Source organism: Hyla sarda, chromosome 4 (assembly GCF_029499605.1).
Source record: "Hyla sarda isolate aHylSar1 chromosome 4, aHylSar1.hap1, whole genome shotgun sequence".
NCBI lineage: Eukaryota > Metazoa > Chordata > Amphibia > Anura > Hylidae > Hyla > Hyla sarda.
The window spans coordinates 122,603,776-122,620,452 of NC_079192.1; the positions used below are offsets into that span (position 1 = coordinate 122,603,776).

At 43.7% G+C, this 16,677-nt stretch overlaps 1 protein-coding gene across 3 annotated transcripts in view; it reads right to left on the reverse strand.

The window, feature by feature from the left end:
* The window catches only part of ANPEP (alanyl aminopeptidase, membrane), a 101,205-nt gene that overhangs the window by 3,324 nt on the left and 81,204 nt on the right, over positions 1 to 16,677 (reverse strand). For all 3 annotated transcript variants that reach the window (XM_056571975.1, XM_056571977.1, XM_056571976.1), the window contains exons 12-19: positions 16,062 to 16,138; positions 14,307 to 14,440; positions 13,162 to 13,217; positions 11,590 to 11,737; positions 10,721 to 10,812; positions 9,000 to 9,107; positions 6,481 to 6,648; positions 5,909 to 6,049 (exon numbers count right to left, since the gene is read on the reverse strand). In XM_056571975.1, the coding sequence (XP_056427950.1) occupies positions 5,909 to 6,049; positions 6,481 to 6,648; positions 9,000 to 9,107; positions 10,721 to 10,812; positions 11,590 to 11,737; positions 13,162 to 13,217; positions 14,307 to 14,440; positions 16,062 to 16,138 (924 nt within the window). The remainder of the gene's footprint in view (positions 1 to 5,908; positions 6,050 to 6,480; positions 6,649 to 8,999; positions 9,108 to 10,720; positions 10,813 to 11,589; positions 11,738 to 13,161; positions 13,218 to 14,306; positions 14,441 to 16,061; positions 16,139 to 16,677) is intronic.

The window sequence follows — 16,677 nt, forward strand, 5'->3', positions numbered from 1 at the left end:
TGCCCCATGTTTCTTATTGGCTTTTCTTGGAAAGCAGAGCAATTGGTGTACGGATTCACTGAAAGCTCAATGAGACTTTCTGAGGAGGGTGGGGCAGAAAGGAAGAGAAACATTGCTCAGTTTCTGCCCCTTTGTTTAAAGTGCAACTGTCACCTCCTTACGAGGTACGGAGATTCAGGCACCATTAGTTAGGGCATAGGGACATGTAACAGACCATTCCTTTGTATTCGAGTAGCAGCAACACACCTCCTCCCTATCCTGATTAACATATAGGGCTTCATGCTGGGAGCAGGTCAAGGCGGAGTGGAGGCAAGTTTCTGCTACTCAGCTGACTGTTCGGCTGGACCCTCCGATATGAGTTTATAAGCTGCAGGCAAAGGGTACAAAGATATGGTCTGTTACATCTCCCTATGCCCTAACTGATGGAGTGTCACGATGCCGGCTGGCAGGTAGTGGATCCTCTGTGCCAGAGAGGGATTGGCGTGGACCGTGCTAGTGGATCGGTTCTAAGCCACTACAGGTTTTCACCAGAGCCCGCCGCAAAGCGGGATGGTCTTGCTGCGGCGGTAGTGACCAGGTCGTATCCACTAGCAACGGCTCACCTCTCTGACTGCTGAAGATAGGCGAGGTACAAGGGAGTAGGCAGAAGCAAGGTCGGACGTAGCAGAAGGTCGGGGGCAGGCGGCAAGGATCGTAGTCAGGGGCAACGGCAGGAGGTCAGGAACACGGGCTAGGAACAAACAAGGGAACGCTTTCACTAGGCACAAGTGCAACAAGATCCGGCAAGGGAGTGCAGGGGAAGTGAGGTGATATAGGGAAGTGCACAGGTGGAAACTAATTAAGCTAATTGGAAGATTGGGCCAGGCACCATCATAGGTGCACTGGCCCTTTAAATCGCAGAGACCCGGCGCGCGCGCGCCCTAGGGAGCGGGGCCGCGCGCGCCGGGACAGGACCGACGGAGAGCGAGTCAGGTACGGGGACCGGGGTGCGCATCGCGAGCGGGCGCCACCCGCATCGCGAATCGCATCCCGGCTGGAGGCGGGACCGCAGCGCACCCGGTCAGTGGATCTGACCGGGGCGCTGCAGCAACGAGGATGAGGCGAGCGCTCCGGGGAGGAACGGGGACCCGGAGCGCTCGGCGTAACAGTACCCCCCCCCCTTGGGTCTCCCCCTCTTCTTGGGGCCAAAGAACCTGAGGAAAAAAAAGTCAATTTTTCCGTGATGAGGTCCGATGCACATTAGGAGGGGTTCTGTGTGGAAACGCATGAGACAGTCCAATCTTTCATTGTTAATACAATAGATGTAGAGGGGTCTGGCGAGACTGGTCACAGGGACGTAGAACCTGTTGATAAGAGAGGCCAAAAAAAATTTTCCTGCAGATCCGGAATCCAAGAAGACCATAGTAGAGAAGGAGAAGGCAGAGGCAGACATCCGCACAGGCACAGTAAGGCGTGGAGAAGCAGAGTTGACATCAAGAACTGTGTCACCTTTGTGCGGAGTCAGCGTACGTCTTTCCAGGCGGGGAGGACGGATAGGACAATCCTTCAGGAAGTGTTCGGTACCGGCATAGTACAGGCAAAGATTCTCCATGCGGCGTCGTGTCCTCTCTTGAGGTGTCAAGCGAGACCGGTCAACTTGCATAGCCTCCGTGGCGGGAAGCACAGGAACGGATTGCAGAGGACCAGAGGAGAGAGGAGCCGGGGAGAAAAAACGCCTCGTGCGAACAAAGTCCATATCCAGGCGGAGCTCCAGACGCCATCCGGAAGAACGCATGTCAATGCGAGTGGCAAGATGAATGAGTTCATGCAGGTTAGCAGGAGTTTCTCGTGCGGCCAGAACATCTTTAATGTTGCTGGATAGGCCTTTTTTAAAGGTCGCGCAGAGAATCTCACTATTCCAGGACAACTCGGAAGCAAGAGCACGGAACTGAATGGCGTACTCGCCAACGGAAGAAACACCCTGGACCAGGTTCAGCAGGGCAGTCTTGGCAGAAGAGGCTCGGGCAGGCTCCTCGAAGACACCACGGACCTCAGCGAAGTAGGACTGGACTGTGGCTGTGGCAGGATCATTGCGGACCCCATCAAATTTGTCCGGCAGGGACAAGCAGGGGTTAGGAGCGGCCGGTTGCTGCGGAGGAGTTGCAGGAGCCGGCGGAGGAGATGGTTGTTGCAGCTGTAGCTGTGACTGAATTTGCTGTATCTGTGACTGAAGATGCAGTGTCACGGAGGTCAAGTATGCCAGCTGTTGATTTCGTTGGGCGATCTTTAGGGCTTGCTGGGCGACCAGTGTAGGGAGGTCGGTGACAACTGGCAGAGGAACTTCAGCGGGATCCATGGCCGGATCTACTGTCACGATGCCGGCTGGCAGGTAGTGGATCCTCTGTGCCAGAGAGGGATTGGCGTGGACCGTGCTAGTGGATCGGTTCTAAGCCACTACAGGTTTTCACCAGAGCCCGCCGCAAAGCGGGATGGTCTTGCTGCGGCGGTAGTGACCAGGTCGTATCCACTAGCAACGGCTCACCTCTCTGACTGCTGAAGATAGGCGAGGTACAAGGGAGTAGGCAGAAGCAAGGTCGGACGTAGCAGAAGGTCGGGGGCAGGCGGCAAGGATCGTAGTCAGGGGCAACGGCAGGAGGTCAGGAACACGGGCTAGGAACAAACAAGGGAACGCTTTCACTAGGCACAAGTGCAACAAGATCCGGCAAGGGAGTGCAGGGGAAGTGAGGTGATATAGGGAAGTGCACAGGTGGAAACTAATTAAGCTAATTGGAAGATTGGGCCAGGCACCATCATAGGTGCACTGGCCCTTTAAATCGCAGAGACCCGGCGCGCGCGCGCCCTAGGGAGCGGGGCCGCGTGCGCCTGGACAGGACCGACGGAGAGCGAGTCAGGTACGGGGACCGGGGTGCGCATCGCGAGCGGGCGCCACCCGCATCGCGAATCGCATCCCGGCTGGAGGCGGGACCGCAGCGCACCCGGTCAGTGGATCTGACCGGGGCGCTGCAGCAACGAGGATGAGGCGAGCGCTCCGGGGAGGAACGGGGACCCGGAGCGCTCGGCGTAACATGGAGTCTGCACCTCTGTACCTCATGTAACACTTTAAGCAATCTGTGAAGGTCTCGCAATCCAGACCCCCATCTATCAATACTTCTGACATGTCACTATGACATGTCAGAAATCTAATAAATGTCAAGGCACACATGAAAATTAATTTTTCAGTAATAAGACTTTTAAGTCTGTCATGTGTGATGGTCCAGAGAATTTGAAGGGTTTACCCATGAGTGTATCCAGATTCTCAGTTAGGCTAGGTTTTCACTTGTTTTTTTGTTGTTTTTATTTTAGCAAAAACGCCAATAAAAATGCAGATTCTCCTACACGGCGAGATGTTAGCTGCAAGTCAATAGGGAACTGCAAAATGCCATATCTACTTGGCATTTTGGCGTTTTTTTTTTTTTTTATTCTTTTGGCGTTTTTTCAGCTATTTTGGGCTCCCTGGCAGTTCTTCAAAAATGACCTCTTGTTGACTTTAGCGTTTTTTCTGGAAAATCTTGGTGTTTTTCTCCTGTAGAAGACTATGGGAGTAAAAAAAACGGCAAAAACAAGGCATGTGGGTTTTAACACTGGCGTTTTTGCGGGTGTTTTTTATTCTTTTTTTTACTTTAAATGTTTTAAATAAAAGTTAACTCCATCCCTTTTTCAGATTGCTAGTCAATTACCATTACAAAAAGAACAGTAGGGATGGAAAAAAATCTAGGGAACGAAAAATATGTATGTTTTATAACAAAATTTTTATTAATTTTCAATAAGTGACAATTTATGTGAGTGGGCAGGGAATGTAGCCAGCAATATTAAAAATGGATAAAGGGCCCATGTCTTTGTAAAAATAATATATATTTTTAATAAATTTTGTGAAACTTTTTTATTAATAATGTATTTTAATTATGTTTTTATAAAGTGTGTGTGTGATTTTTACTACTTTTAAACTTTATTCTATTTATTTTAGACATTATTTATGTACTACTACTATTCCCAACATGGATCACACTCTGCTCCATGCTGGGAGCTGTAGTACTTGCACTAATAGACAGATCACAACGGGTGTCACTCCTGACTCCCAATTGTAAAGGACGATCGAAACGGGTTTCAGGATCTGTCTATTAGTGCAGGTACTACAGCTTCCAGCAGGGAGCAGAATGTGCTCTATGTTTGGAGCAGTAGTACCTGCAGTAATAGACAGATGGCAGTGGTTGTCACTCTTGACACCTGTTTCAATCCTTCTTTATATTTCTGAGATGCGGAGCGGCTCTCTGCTGCCCTCCACATCTCAGCTCTATACGGCTGGCCAGTGATGTGAATAGAAATTCACATCACTGACGCATATATGTTGCTCAGAGCGGTGATTGGCTGGCACCATCCGGCCAATCACCGCTCTAAGTGGCAAATATGAATCAGTGATGTGAGTTTCTATATACATCACTGGCCAGCCCAGAGTTCATAGCTGAGATGTGGAGCACTGCAGAGAGCTGCTTCGCATCTCAGCAATATAAAGGACGATTGCAACAGGTGTCAGGAGTGACACCCGGGAAGATCTGTCCTTAGTGCAGGTACTACAGCTCCCAGCAGGAAACAGTCTGTTCCATGCTGAGAGTAGTAGTATCTAAATAATGTCTAAAATAAAGAGAATAACATTTAAAAGTAGTAAAAATCACACACACTTTATAAAACACATAATCAAAATACATTATTAATAAAACGTTTCACAAAATTAATAAAAAATATATATATAATTTTTACAACTACATGGCCTCTTTATACAATTTTAATATTGTTGGCAAAATTTTTATGTCCCTGCCCCCTCACATTAATTGGTCCCTGATTGAAAGTTAAAGGGAAACAATCATCAGATTTTACCCTATATAATGCTTGGCAAATTTTTATCCTCACCATCCCTGGGGGATGCTCCTGTACCCAGGGATGGTGAATATATGAAGTTATAAACTAGTCCCCACCAGCCCTGTAAGTAGTTCCCTGGGCGGGGAGCTCCTCTTACCTAGTCTGTTACTTCGGCCGGCAGCGACGCTCCCTCGGCTTGATTGACGGGCCGCGTCATCGCTCTACTACAGATGGAGCAGAGCAATGAAGCGGCCTGTCAATCAAGCCGAGGGGGCATCGCTGCCGGCCGAAGTAACGGGAGTAGGTAAGAGGAGCTCCCCACCCAGGGGACTACTTGCAGGGCCGGCAGGGACTAGTTTATAACTTCATATCTTCACCATCCCTGGGGGCAGGAATGTCCCCCAGAGATGGTGAGTATAAAGATTTTACCCTATATAATGCTTTACCCTATATAAAGCATTATATAAGGTAAAATCTGATGATTGGTTCCCTTTAGTAAAAAAAAATTCTAAAAAAAAATTCCCTACAATTTTTTTAGATCCCTACTGCATCATTTATTTATTTTTTCGGTACCCAACAAAATTCTAAAAAGAAACGCCTGCAGGGAAACTGCCAAATGGTCCAAAAATGCAATTTCCACACAAAGTTAAAAACACTACAAAAAGATGCAGGAAAAATCACTGGCAGTTTTTCTAGCCTTTTTTCAGGTGTAAAAAAAAAAAAAAAAAAGTAGAAACCTAGCCTTATTGTGGTAAGTGTAAATTCATTACAGTTTCAAAAGTATATAATCTCACATAGATTTTTCAAGGTAACACAGTTTTATGTTAATGTTTGCTTCACAAAATATGCTCTAAAGAAACGGGGTAATGTTTCTCCTCAAGGAGAGCATCATAAAGACGTGTAGATTCTTATAGGCCTTTCATGCGCCACTGTTAATTTGGCGAATAATGAATATGCAAAGACAAAGTAAAACAGATTAGTCTAGAAATTGTGATTTATTTATTTTTTCACTTACTCATTAAGAAGTTTTACCCAATTGGCTCTAACGAAGTCCCAGGCTAGGCTCTGGCCTACCACATTATTAGCAACATTGGTAATTGTAGACTGGGCATCTTGTTTGCGGATCCCGTTTGAAGTCAAGGCATATTCCAAGAGTCTGTGAATTAAAAACATGAATTTATGAGCACAAATCAGTTATTTTTATTTACACTAATGTGTGCGAAAGTATACAGTATATTGTGTGTTTATTATGCTAATACTCATTTTTGACATTGTACTGTAGATCTGCATATGTTACTGGCAAATTCCAAATCATCTGAAATATATCAACAGCATTTTGCAGAAATTACCTTCTACTACATATACATGTACATCTATGCCTCGTTTTAAGACTCTCGTGTTTTAATTAATCACCCACTTTGTATTTTGTGTAGCAATAGCGGACATTTGAAGGCCATTGGCTAGTAGCAAAAGAGGCAATAGCTGTTAGAAACCCATGAACATAATCCACCATTTAAGAATGTCAAAAAAGAAAAAGGTGAAAAAAAAAAAAGTTAACACTAGATTTTTCAGATTTTCCTGTTTTACCTGTTTAAAATCCAGGGTTCCTTACTACATGCCAGAGCAGCCCGGAGTTTGTCAGCCTCTTGTGCATTGGTGGTGGCATTGAGCTGTTCCCATGCAAAATTCCACTCTTCTTCTCCCCCTTGAGCTATGGCATTGCAGTAAATGGTGGACCTCAAATTTGCATGAATTCTGTTTAAAATGACAAAAAATATCTATATATTTTTTCAGTTTTAAAAGACAATTTACTATATCACTAAAAGTAGTGCGGTAGAGTTGAAGGTTGTATATTATGTACCGTATTTTTCGCCATATAAGACGCACTTTTTCTTTTGGGGGGAAAAAGTCAGTGCGTCTTATACGGCGAATACACCCCTATAGTGGCGGTCCCTGCGGCCATCAACGGCCGGGACCCGCGGCTAATACAGGACATCACCGATTGCGGTGATGCCCTGTATTAACCCTTCAGATGCGGCGATCAAAGCTGACCGCCGCGTCTGAAGGGAAAGTGATACTAACCCAGCTGTTCAGTTGGGCTGTTTCCTCGTCATCACGTCGTCGTGTACGTGCGTCGGCGTGCGTAACAACGTGATGGCGGCGACGGAGAGCGATGATACCCGGCCGGCAGCAGAGACGTTCCGGAGCGACGGGGACACGGCGACAGCGATGGAGCGACATCCAGGGCAGCGGTGACGGGTCCGGAGAGGTGGGGACACGTGAGTATTACCTCCTATGCAGTGATCTTCAATCTGCGGACCTCCAGATGTTGCAAAACTACAACTCCCAGCATGCCCGGACAGCCGTTGGCTGTCCGGGCATGCTGGGAGTTGTAGTTTTGCAACATCTGGAGGTCCGCAGGTTGAAGACCACTATTGGGTTCAAAATCTTAATTTTTTTAGATTTTGCACCTATAAATTGGGTGCGTCTTATACGCTGGTGCGTCCTATAGGGCGAAAAATACGGTGCATAAATTAGACTGTAGGTCTCAGTAAGCCAGACTGTGGCCCTATTTACACTACAAAAATTCCACAATGGGATTCTGCTGCATAGTTCACATGTCAGAAGTTCCATAGTGCAACCTCTGATTCAGAATTCGATTCAGCCGGAAGATTGGACATGTTCAAACTTTGGGCTGAATCCGTCGATATCTACCACAGTAGTTCATAAATCAATGGGGCAGTGCTTATGCTTGCGGCACACAGCCACAGACATAATCGCCAATCATTGTGAACAGCGCAGATCCACTGTGGAAATTCAGCAAGGAAATTCTGTGCATATACAATCTATATGGGTGCCTGTCACATTACTATTATGTAAAAATAAATGCTGTTCTGCTGGTGCCTGATGCAAAAATCACTGAATACCCTATAACATTACTGAAAACAAATCATAACACAATTCATAGTCTTGTACTATTTACAGTGTATCTCTAGAATGCATGAATATAAGTAACTTTGCAATATACTTCAATTACTTGAAATGCACAGTATTGTGTCTCGCTGTTTTCTCCTGCGTACCTATATATCTGAGCTTCTTACTTGTTTAGTAGCTGCTCATACCCTCACAAGCTACAGATTGGTTCATCTGCAGCATCAGGGAATGCCTATGCCTGATGTCCCCGATCCTGCTGCTTGGCTCCTGGTACTGCATACAGTAGTCCCTAAGTGTGAACTATGCCTCTACTCTGAGGACTTCTTCTGCTGCTTCCAGTATTATTGTAGAACATATTGGGGTGCCACCAGTCCCCAACACTATGAGACAAGACAGATACAGACACCAGTCCCCAACATTATGAGGACTGCTATGGGCTCCCACCACCCCCTCCATTGTTTTCAGGGCATATTGCAACTATTCAAGGCAAGTACACAATGGCCCTCATTTACTTAGAAAATCGGGTTGTAAGTCTATCTTGCTTTCTTACCCGACTGCTTTTTTCCCCTGGTATTTATTATTATGTCGCATCCTGTTTGTCGCACGTGGGTTTTGTAGGTTTTGGTTTCCAACTCCTCTGAGTTGTCGGGAAAAAATCCACAGCAATTCAACATATTCAGGTTGGAAACCTTTATAAATACGTGGGAAAGCTCAGAAATGTCGGGTTACGCCCCTTTTTCGGGTTTGGGAGAATCCACATCGGGTCCGTTGGGAAAAAATGTCGCATCGTGTCGCAGACTGGTGCACGATGTCTGCAACATGTCGCAGACAAAGATGCGCCAAAAAAACCTGACAAAGCAAGTCGGATTTAGAATAGTAAATGAGGGCCAATATGGGATTCATCTGATTCATCTCACAGTGAGGAAAAATATGTTTTAATACTTATTTTTGGTCTAAAAAAACCAGAGGTACACTTTAAGTTGTATCAGCACTGGGCATTCAGAATTACCCTCTGCCTTTACAGAAAATTATTTTATCACCGATAGGCGTGAAACAACACAATTCAAATATCACGGAAGTGCACTATGCAGAATCTGCAATGTTTAACTGTATTTCTAATAACCAGGTTTTTTTCCCAGAATAAAAGTACCCCTGTTGTAGTCTATACTTACTTATTGAGCTTTGTAGTTCTCCAATCATTAAAAAGGTCAATGGCCATTTGTCCACATTCTGGGATTCCATAAGTACAAGCCAAACTGACTGCATTTATTTCATTGTATCTATAGATAAAAAAATACAAAAGAGAAGGTCGCTTAAACATATTGCAATTACTATAGAAGTGCAAAACCAAATATTACCCTCATTACCGTCCAGAAGTAAGGACCGCAATCCTTTAAAGGGGTACTCCGCTGCTCAGCATTTGGAACAAACTTTTCTGAATGCTGGGGCTGGCGTCAGGAGCTCGGGGCGTCATAGACCCACCCTCATGATGTCACTACCCGCTCCCTCAATGCAAGTCTATGGGAGGGGCCATCACGCCCCTCCCATAGACTTGCATTGAGGGGGTGGGGCGTGAAGTCATGAGGGGGTGGGGGCTCTGATGTCACAAGCTCCCGACACCGGCTCCAGTGTTCGGAACAGTTTATTCCAAACGCTAAGCAGCGGAGTACCCCTTTAAGGCTGGGGCTACATAGCAATTTTAGTTACACAACCACAAATCGATGTGTCACAATTTGTGGATTTGCGTTGCACCTTAAGTAGGTTAATGGGGTTGCACTGTGATTCAAAAGAGTCAGCGACTGCAATGTGTCAACACATTGCAGCCACTTGTGGGTCTCAACTCGACCCTATTAAGTTACCTTATCCCTGACACACTATGACCGACATTTCACACACCAGTCCTAAAGGGGTATAATATATATATTATATATATATATATATATATATATATATATATATATATATATATACTGTACAGCATTTTATACTTTTGTTTTTCTATTTATCCCTTGTAGGAGATCACATCTAGTCATTATTACGATCAGGGGCTTTTTTGGTAGGGTTATCTTTATATAATACATACTTGTGTTTCCTTGTTATACTTGCTGTGTTTGGGTATACTTGAAAAAAGTATATATGAATGGGTTATAATACAAGACCCAAAAATGGTGCTTTTTCTGGGAGAAATACCGACTCTGTTCTCCAATCTAGCCTGACCACTATAGTGTGACACCCAGATGCCAGAATTATTTGTCCTTCCGATAGAGCATCTACAACTCTCAATCTCAGAAGTATCTTTATACTCTGTCACTTCTGTATTATTAACTTTTTATTGCAGAAACCACAAAGCAGTGCCACATCCATTGTACAACAATAGATACGATTGGTGCCTGTCAGACCCCACTGACTTATAATAGGTTTCATCGGGTTTAACCAGGGTATAAATATTTGTTAATCAGTCCTAATAAGAATCCGAATATTCATGTTAAAGGACTTGTAATAACATTTTACTTTTTAAATAACAAATCAAAATAATATAACCATTTTCTGCCCTATTTTACCCTTTTTTCTACGTTACTGTTCTGTTGCTTTGATGGTGCACATTAATTTAGAAAAGGCTAATGGAGAATTTATGTACCAAAGCACCATCTATAAAATTGTTCTCTGCTACATTTAGGAAGCAATTGTAAAAACTATGGGAGAGATCTGTCAAAACTTGTGCAGAGGAAAAGTGGTGCAATTGCCCATAGCAACCAATCAGATCACTTCTTTTATTTTTCAGAAGCCTCATTAAAAATAAAAGAAGAAATCTGATTGGTTTCTATGGACAACTAATCTGTTCCTCTTCCCCATGGGTACATATTTAGTCAGGTTTCCTAGTAATTGTACTTACTGTTCTGTTAAAGTTGTAGGTCTGACAGTCCAATTATTTGTCTTGTTTTTAAAATACTCAAACAGAGGTGTAACCTGCTGCTTCATGTACGCCTGTTGATAAAGTTGCATAAGTTAAAAGACCTTGATCAGTATCACTTTTTTGTTGTATAGTGCAATATACAGTAAACTTCTGGAGCCTCATCTCATGACAGGGTTCAAATAATATGAAAGCCACAGCACCTCGTATAGATATAGCCATGTCACCAACCATATACAGTAATAACTGCATGTAAGAATACACTGGGCACTGCTGGTAACTTGCTCTGCCCTAGGAGTGGTTGCTTAATGAAGCCCGACTGCTCAACTGCCAGGTGGTTCTCACTGCACCTGACAATAGTATATCCATAAATTACAATGTAGAAAAGAAACGCAGGGCACTCACCATTAGCATATAAAACTTCTTCTTTATTCAAATTAAAAAAATCCGGTGCATACAGAAACAGGAACGGACGGACAAAGGTGCGGGGATGGCTCCATGGGCAACAGTGCCGTTTCGCGCAGCAAGTGCTTCGACTGGCCCACCGGGCCAGTCGAAGAGCTTGCTGCGCGAAACGGCACAGTTGCCCGTGGAGCCATCCCCGCACCTTTGTCCGTCCGTTCCTGTTTCTGTATGCACCGGATTTTTAAGTGATCTTTTTTCAACTTCTGGAAACTTCAAGGTGTGTTGTGTGCTTGCAGAATTTAGGCTGCTAAAAGTGTTATGCACTACTGTGGCGGAAAAAAAAAACTGTGTTCTGTGTGATCTTAGACTAAATTAGATTTTTGCTGTAAAAGTAATGAAGGCAATTGGGTTCACATTTCTATGTGTTAACAAGAAAGGTATTTTACCTTCATCGGCCCATACACATCTGAGCGATCAAACATCTGTGTAAAGTAACTTAGACTGCTGATGGCCGCCTGCCATGGCATGTACTCCACATCCTTGGAGAGAAATTTAGTTGTTTCAAGCGCTCTTGTATTGTCTATTATCTGAGCTCTAAAATAAACATGAAAAAACAAAATCAAAGTCTTTCCTTACACTGCGGTAGATGGATATACATGGTGGGGAATGAAGATCTTCCGTATATTAAAGGGGTATAAAAAAGGAATGAAGCTATCTAGAAAGATAAATTAATATATTTATATATTTCTGAGATTGAAAGAAAGAAAATAAAAAAGAAACAGTTTTATTTTTATGAGTTTAAAAAATCACATCAGATAAATGGTGTCTGTCATTGGCAATACATTGCTGAAGATGTTCCTGCAAGAAAGGTTTCCTCCATTTCCGTGTATTGGTCGGTAGGAGCCCAGTTGTTCTGGCACCACATGACCGCTTGCTAATAATAATAATAATAATTTTATATAGCGCCAACAGATTCTGCAGCACTTTACAATTTTGGGGTACAAATAAAGACAAGTATCAGACATAACAATATGACACATTAACTATTCAAACAGGAGTGAAGGCCCTGCTCACGAGAGCTTATAGACTACGAGGAATGGGGTTGAGACAGAAGGCATAAAGTGCTTTTATTGATACAGTGGTCCAGCCATATTTTATAAATAAAAAAGGTTACATACAGGAGGGTGAACCAGTCACTAGCTAATCTCCAAATGTCTAAATGCATAGAGAGTAGGGGGGAGACTGTCAAATATGAAGACCAGGGGTCTCAAAAGGGGCAAAGTGGTAGAAGTGGAAGTCAATTAGGGAATGTTATAGGCCTGCTTGAAGAGATGTGTCTTTAGGGTGCGTTAACACGGGCGTATTTGTCAGCGGATCCGCAGCTGCGGATCCGCTGACAAAGGCCCCTAAAGTGCTGTCCTGTTTGTGTTTGTGCCTGCTAATAGCGGCAATCCGCCGCTACCAGCAGACACACTGCGATGTGCGAGTTACCCTGCAGTGTACACGCACACATCGCGGCCGCTCTCTGTGTAGCTTAGGGAGCCGGGGGAGCGGCCGGGATGTGCGGATACACTGCGACTCGCACATCGCAGTGTGTCTGCTGTAGCGGCGGATTGCCGCTATTAGCAGGCACAAAGAGGGCAGCACCCCGTGTGAACGCACCCTAAGGGCACGTTTAAAACTGTGGATGTTGTGGTTGAGTCTGAGGGATCGAGGTATGGCATTCCAGAGAACCGGTGCAGCACAAGCAAAGTCTTGGATCCTGGAGTGAGAGGTTCGGAATATAGAAGATTTTAGTATTAGAGAGAACATGTTGGATGGTAGACAGAGATGAGAGAGGAGATGTAGGGAGGTGCAGCACTGTGGAGAGCTTTGTGAGCTAAACTTTCTGTGTCTGAAGGAAACTAGGAATGAGATGTACTAGTCATAAATCACTAGATTGATTGTTAATATTCATAACTGAGTGAGGTATACATTATACAAAACAATTGTCCATACTGTGAAAGGTTTATGCTCACCTGGCTAAATTAAATGCATCATCAACGATCTGAGCCCGGTTTATAACAGGAATGACCTGCAGAAAAATAGGTAGGGGAGGGGAAATGAAGAATTGAGTACCATTTCTCATTTTTCTCTAATTGTAAATAACCATTAATATATTATAAAATAACAAACAAAAAACAAATATAAATTATCAGTCTTTGGGGGATATTTATCAAAGCTGTCTATGTCCCGCATCAATATAGACCAACTATAGAGGGTTAGTCTGGTCTATTGTGCGCCTAATTTATCAAAAGGCGCACGGCTCTTGATAAATTCTGTGCACGGACTTCAGGATCTATGGTTTTAGACTGTATTTAAACCTGCTCCAGCATGGTCTGACATTTCGGCGTACTTTCAGCCGATGCGACTTGTCGCTGAAAAGTCGCTTTTGATCAATTCAGCACCAATGCATTTTCCAATGCATTTCCGTCTAAAATAGACTAGAATTCATCATGTTCTAAAAATCATATTTAAAACATATTTAGACTGCGACTTTCTGTGCGACAAATTTAGACAGGAAAAACCAGTCTAAATCCTTTGATAAATATCCCCCTTTATCTCTGGCTCTTGCACCAAGTGGGTGGGTATGATTATTGCTATGAAGGCTTGATGCCCGGTGTCTTGTGAACAATACTCTGTGCTGACCTTGATGCTGAAATTCAGCCTTTCTATACTAGCTCTATTAGTTTTAAAAGAACCCTATCATATGTATCTACTCATCAATTCATTAAACTTGTGTTTACATGTACCAGTGTTTTTTGCTGCAGTTTGTGAGGGTTTTTTGTTGCATTTCTTTGCTAGAATTTTTGAAACTTTAGTCGTAATCTTCTAATCTGTAGCAAACACAACAAAACTTAAACCAAAAATGCTATGATATTGGTTGAATAGGTCAATATATATTTCGAGCCTTAAAAATCCACAGAAGACTTTAACACTGGTTTCTTGTGCACTAACATCTAAAATGTTATCATTATCGGATCCCTCAGTATAAATCTGGTCTACAGTACTGGTTATTCTGTTTACCCACTAAAAGAAATAAACCTTTCTAATTGTTCTAGCCTCATTGAAGAACAGTATGTTATGTGTGTGATCCCCATGTATACCATTATCCAGTACTCACTATAGGGTTATCGTTCAGCTGCTGAAGCAATCTGTTCCAGTTTCCGTCATCATAATTAACCCTGTAGTATCCAGTCACATCGATGTTTGCCAGCAGCCATTCATTTCCAGTTACTTGAAGCGAGTTATTTGTGTCTGAAATGCAGGAACCAGTTGACTAAGGCTCTGTGCAACCTCCCAGCATCTGAATTCCCATTTAAAACATTTTAAAGGGGTACACCACTCCAAAGGATAGGGGATAAGATGCCCAGGTGCGGAGTACCCCTTTAAGCCATGCCCCAATTTGCACAAGCATGCACACAAATCCCCTCAGAAATGACTATTCTGCTGCACATTTGTAGAAACTTGCCCCCAGAAAACCTATTTCACAAAAAACACAAATAGCCAGCACAACTACATGATATACGAGTGCATGCTGCTGTGGCAAATGCAAAGTATACAGACACAAATTATTATTATTATTTTTTTATATATTTTTTTGAAGGCTCTCAGCGCTGAGAGCCTTTAAAAAAAAAAAATATATATATATATATATATATATATATATATAAAAAATTTTTTTATAAAATGTGCCGCTGCAATTTTTGTGTTTGTATACTATTTCACAGAATGTTTGTGAGGTATTTTACATTGTATGTAGAGGCCATATACAGTGGTCCCTCAACATATGATGGTAATCCGTTCCAAATGGACCATCGTTTGTTGAAACCCAGTGTATGTTGAGGGATCCGTGCAATGTAAAGTATAGGACAGTGGTCTACAACCTTCGGACCTCCAGATGTTGCAAAACTACAACACCAAGCATGCCCGGACAGCCAACGGCTGTCTGGGCATTTTGGGAGTTGTAGTTTTGCAACATCTGGAGGACCGCAGGTTGAAGACCACTGGTATAGGAAGTTGTACCTGTCCCCGCCGCTCCGGACCGTCACCGCTCGTCACCGATGCCCTGGATGTCGCCCTCCATCGCTGTTGCCGCGTCTCCGGGGTGTCCCCGCCGCTCCGGCAAGGCCTCTGCTTCCCCAGCATCCTCGCTCTCCGTTGCAGCCATCACGTCGCTGCGCACGCCGTCCCGTCATCCAATAGGAGTGGCGTGCGTAGCGACGTGATGACGACAATGGAGAGCGCCGACGATGCAGGGGATCCCGAAAAGGACATGCCAGAGCCCCGAGGACAGGTAAGTGATCGTCAGCGGACCACATGGGGCACCGTAAACAGCTATCTGGTGGAAGCTGAAGCAGTCTGCGCTGCCGGATAGCCGTTTATGCGATGGCCCCGACATACAAAAGCATTGTATGTTGAACATTGTATGTTGAAATGATCGTATGTCGGGGCCATTGTAGGTCGGGGGGGTCACTGTATTTAGTACCAAAGATGGGTTTTTCTTCCTGTCGTGTATAATTAGGAAAGCCTTTCCCAAAGTTAGTAGCTCCTGCATAAAGTCGTAGGTAGGAGCTGTAAGTTTTTCTCATCTATCTGTTTATAGTTTAAAAGTGAAGTCCAAAATGTTTGCACAACCTGTGAATCTCCACCAGTTTTAGAAGAAACAGTGGTGCTAGCCTATAAAACTATGGGAAGTTGTGTAACATACTGTATGCCAAAAGATACACAGTGTGCCTCCAGGAGATAAGAATTTATATGGGAACACATAATATATTATCAATGCAAGGTACACTACTATGCCCCAGTGCAGTACTGAAAAACATATAACGTACAAAGAATATCTAGTATATTCACAATATACACAATATGGTCATACCGCTTTCTTTAGTTAGCCAGATGTTTCCTACTTTGTTTGTGCTGGTGAGAAATGAAATAGGAACATGCCATGTATAGCTGAAATAGAGGAAAAAATGAAGTTAAACATAACAGGTACTAAAAAGAGAAACCCAATGACCCACATTTATCAATCAAGAAAAACAAGATTGATTTGCCCATAGCAACCAATTTCTCTGGTAAAATGAAAGCTGAGCTGTGATTGGTTGCTATGGGCAAAATAGACAGATTATGTCCTCAGAAAGATTGATAAATCTGGGACAGTAGTCTGAATTTTTTAGCCCATTTACCACAGATATGCAGCAAACTGATTAAAATTAATAATTCATTATTTATTAACAAATACATCTGTCTTATTTTACCCAAGTGTATTGGATAAATGCCCACATTGAGGGCAAGATTGGCCATTGGGCACACCAGGCATTTTCTGGGTGGGCTGGGAAGTCTGCCTGCTATGAACACCCAGCACCCTTTTAAGAGCTGCGCCGTGCCCAAGGAAGGCTGTAAATGTCTCCTTAAAGGGGTTCTCCAGTGAAAAACAATTTATTTCATATCAACTGGCTCCAGAAAGTTAAACAGATTTACAAATTACTTCTATT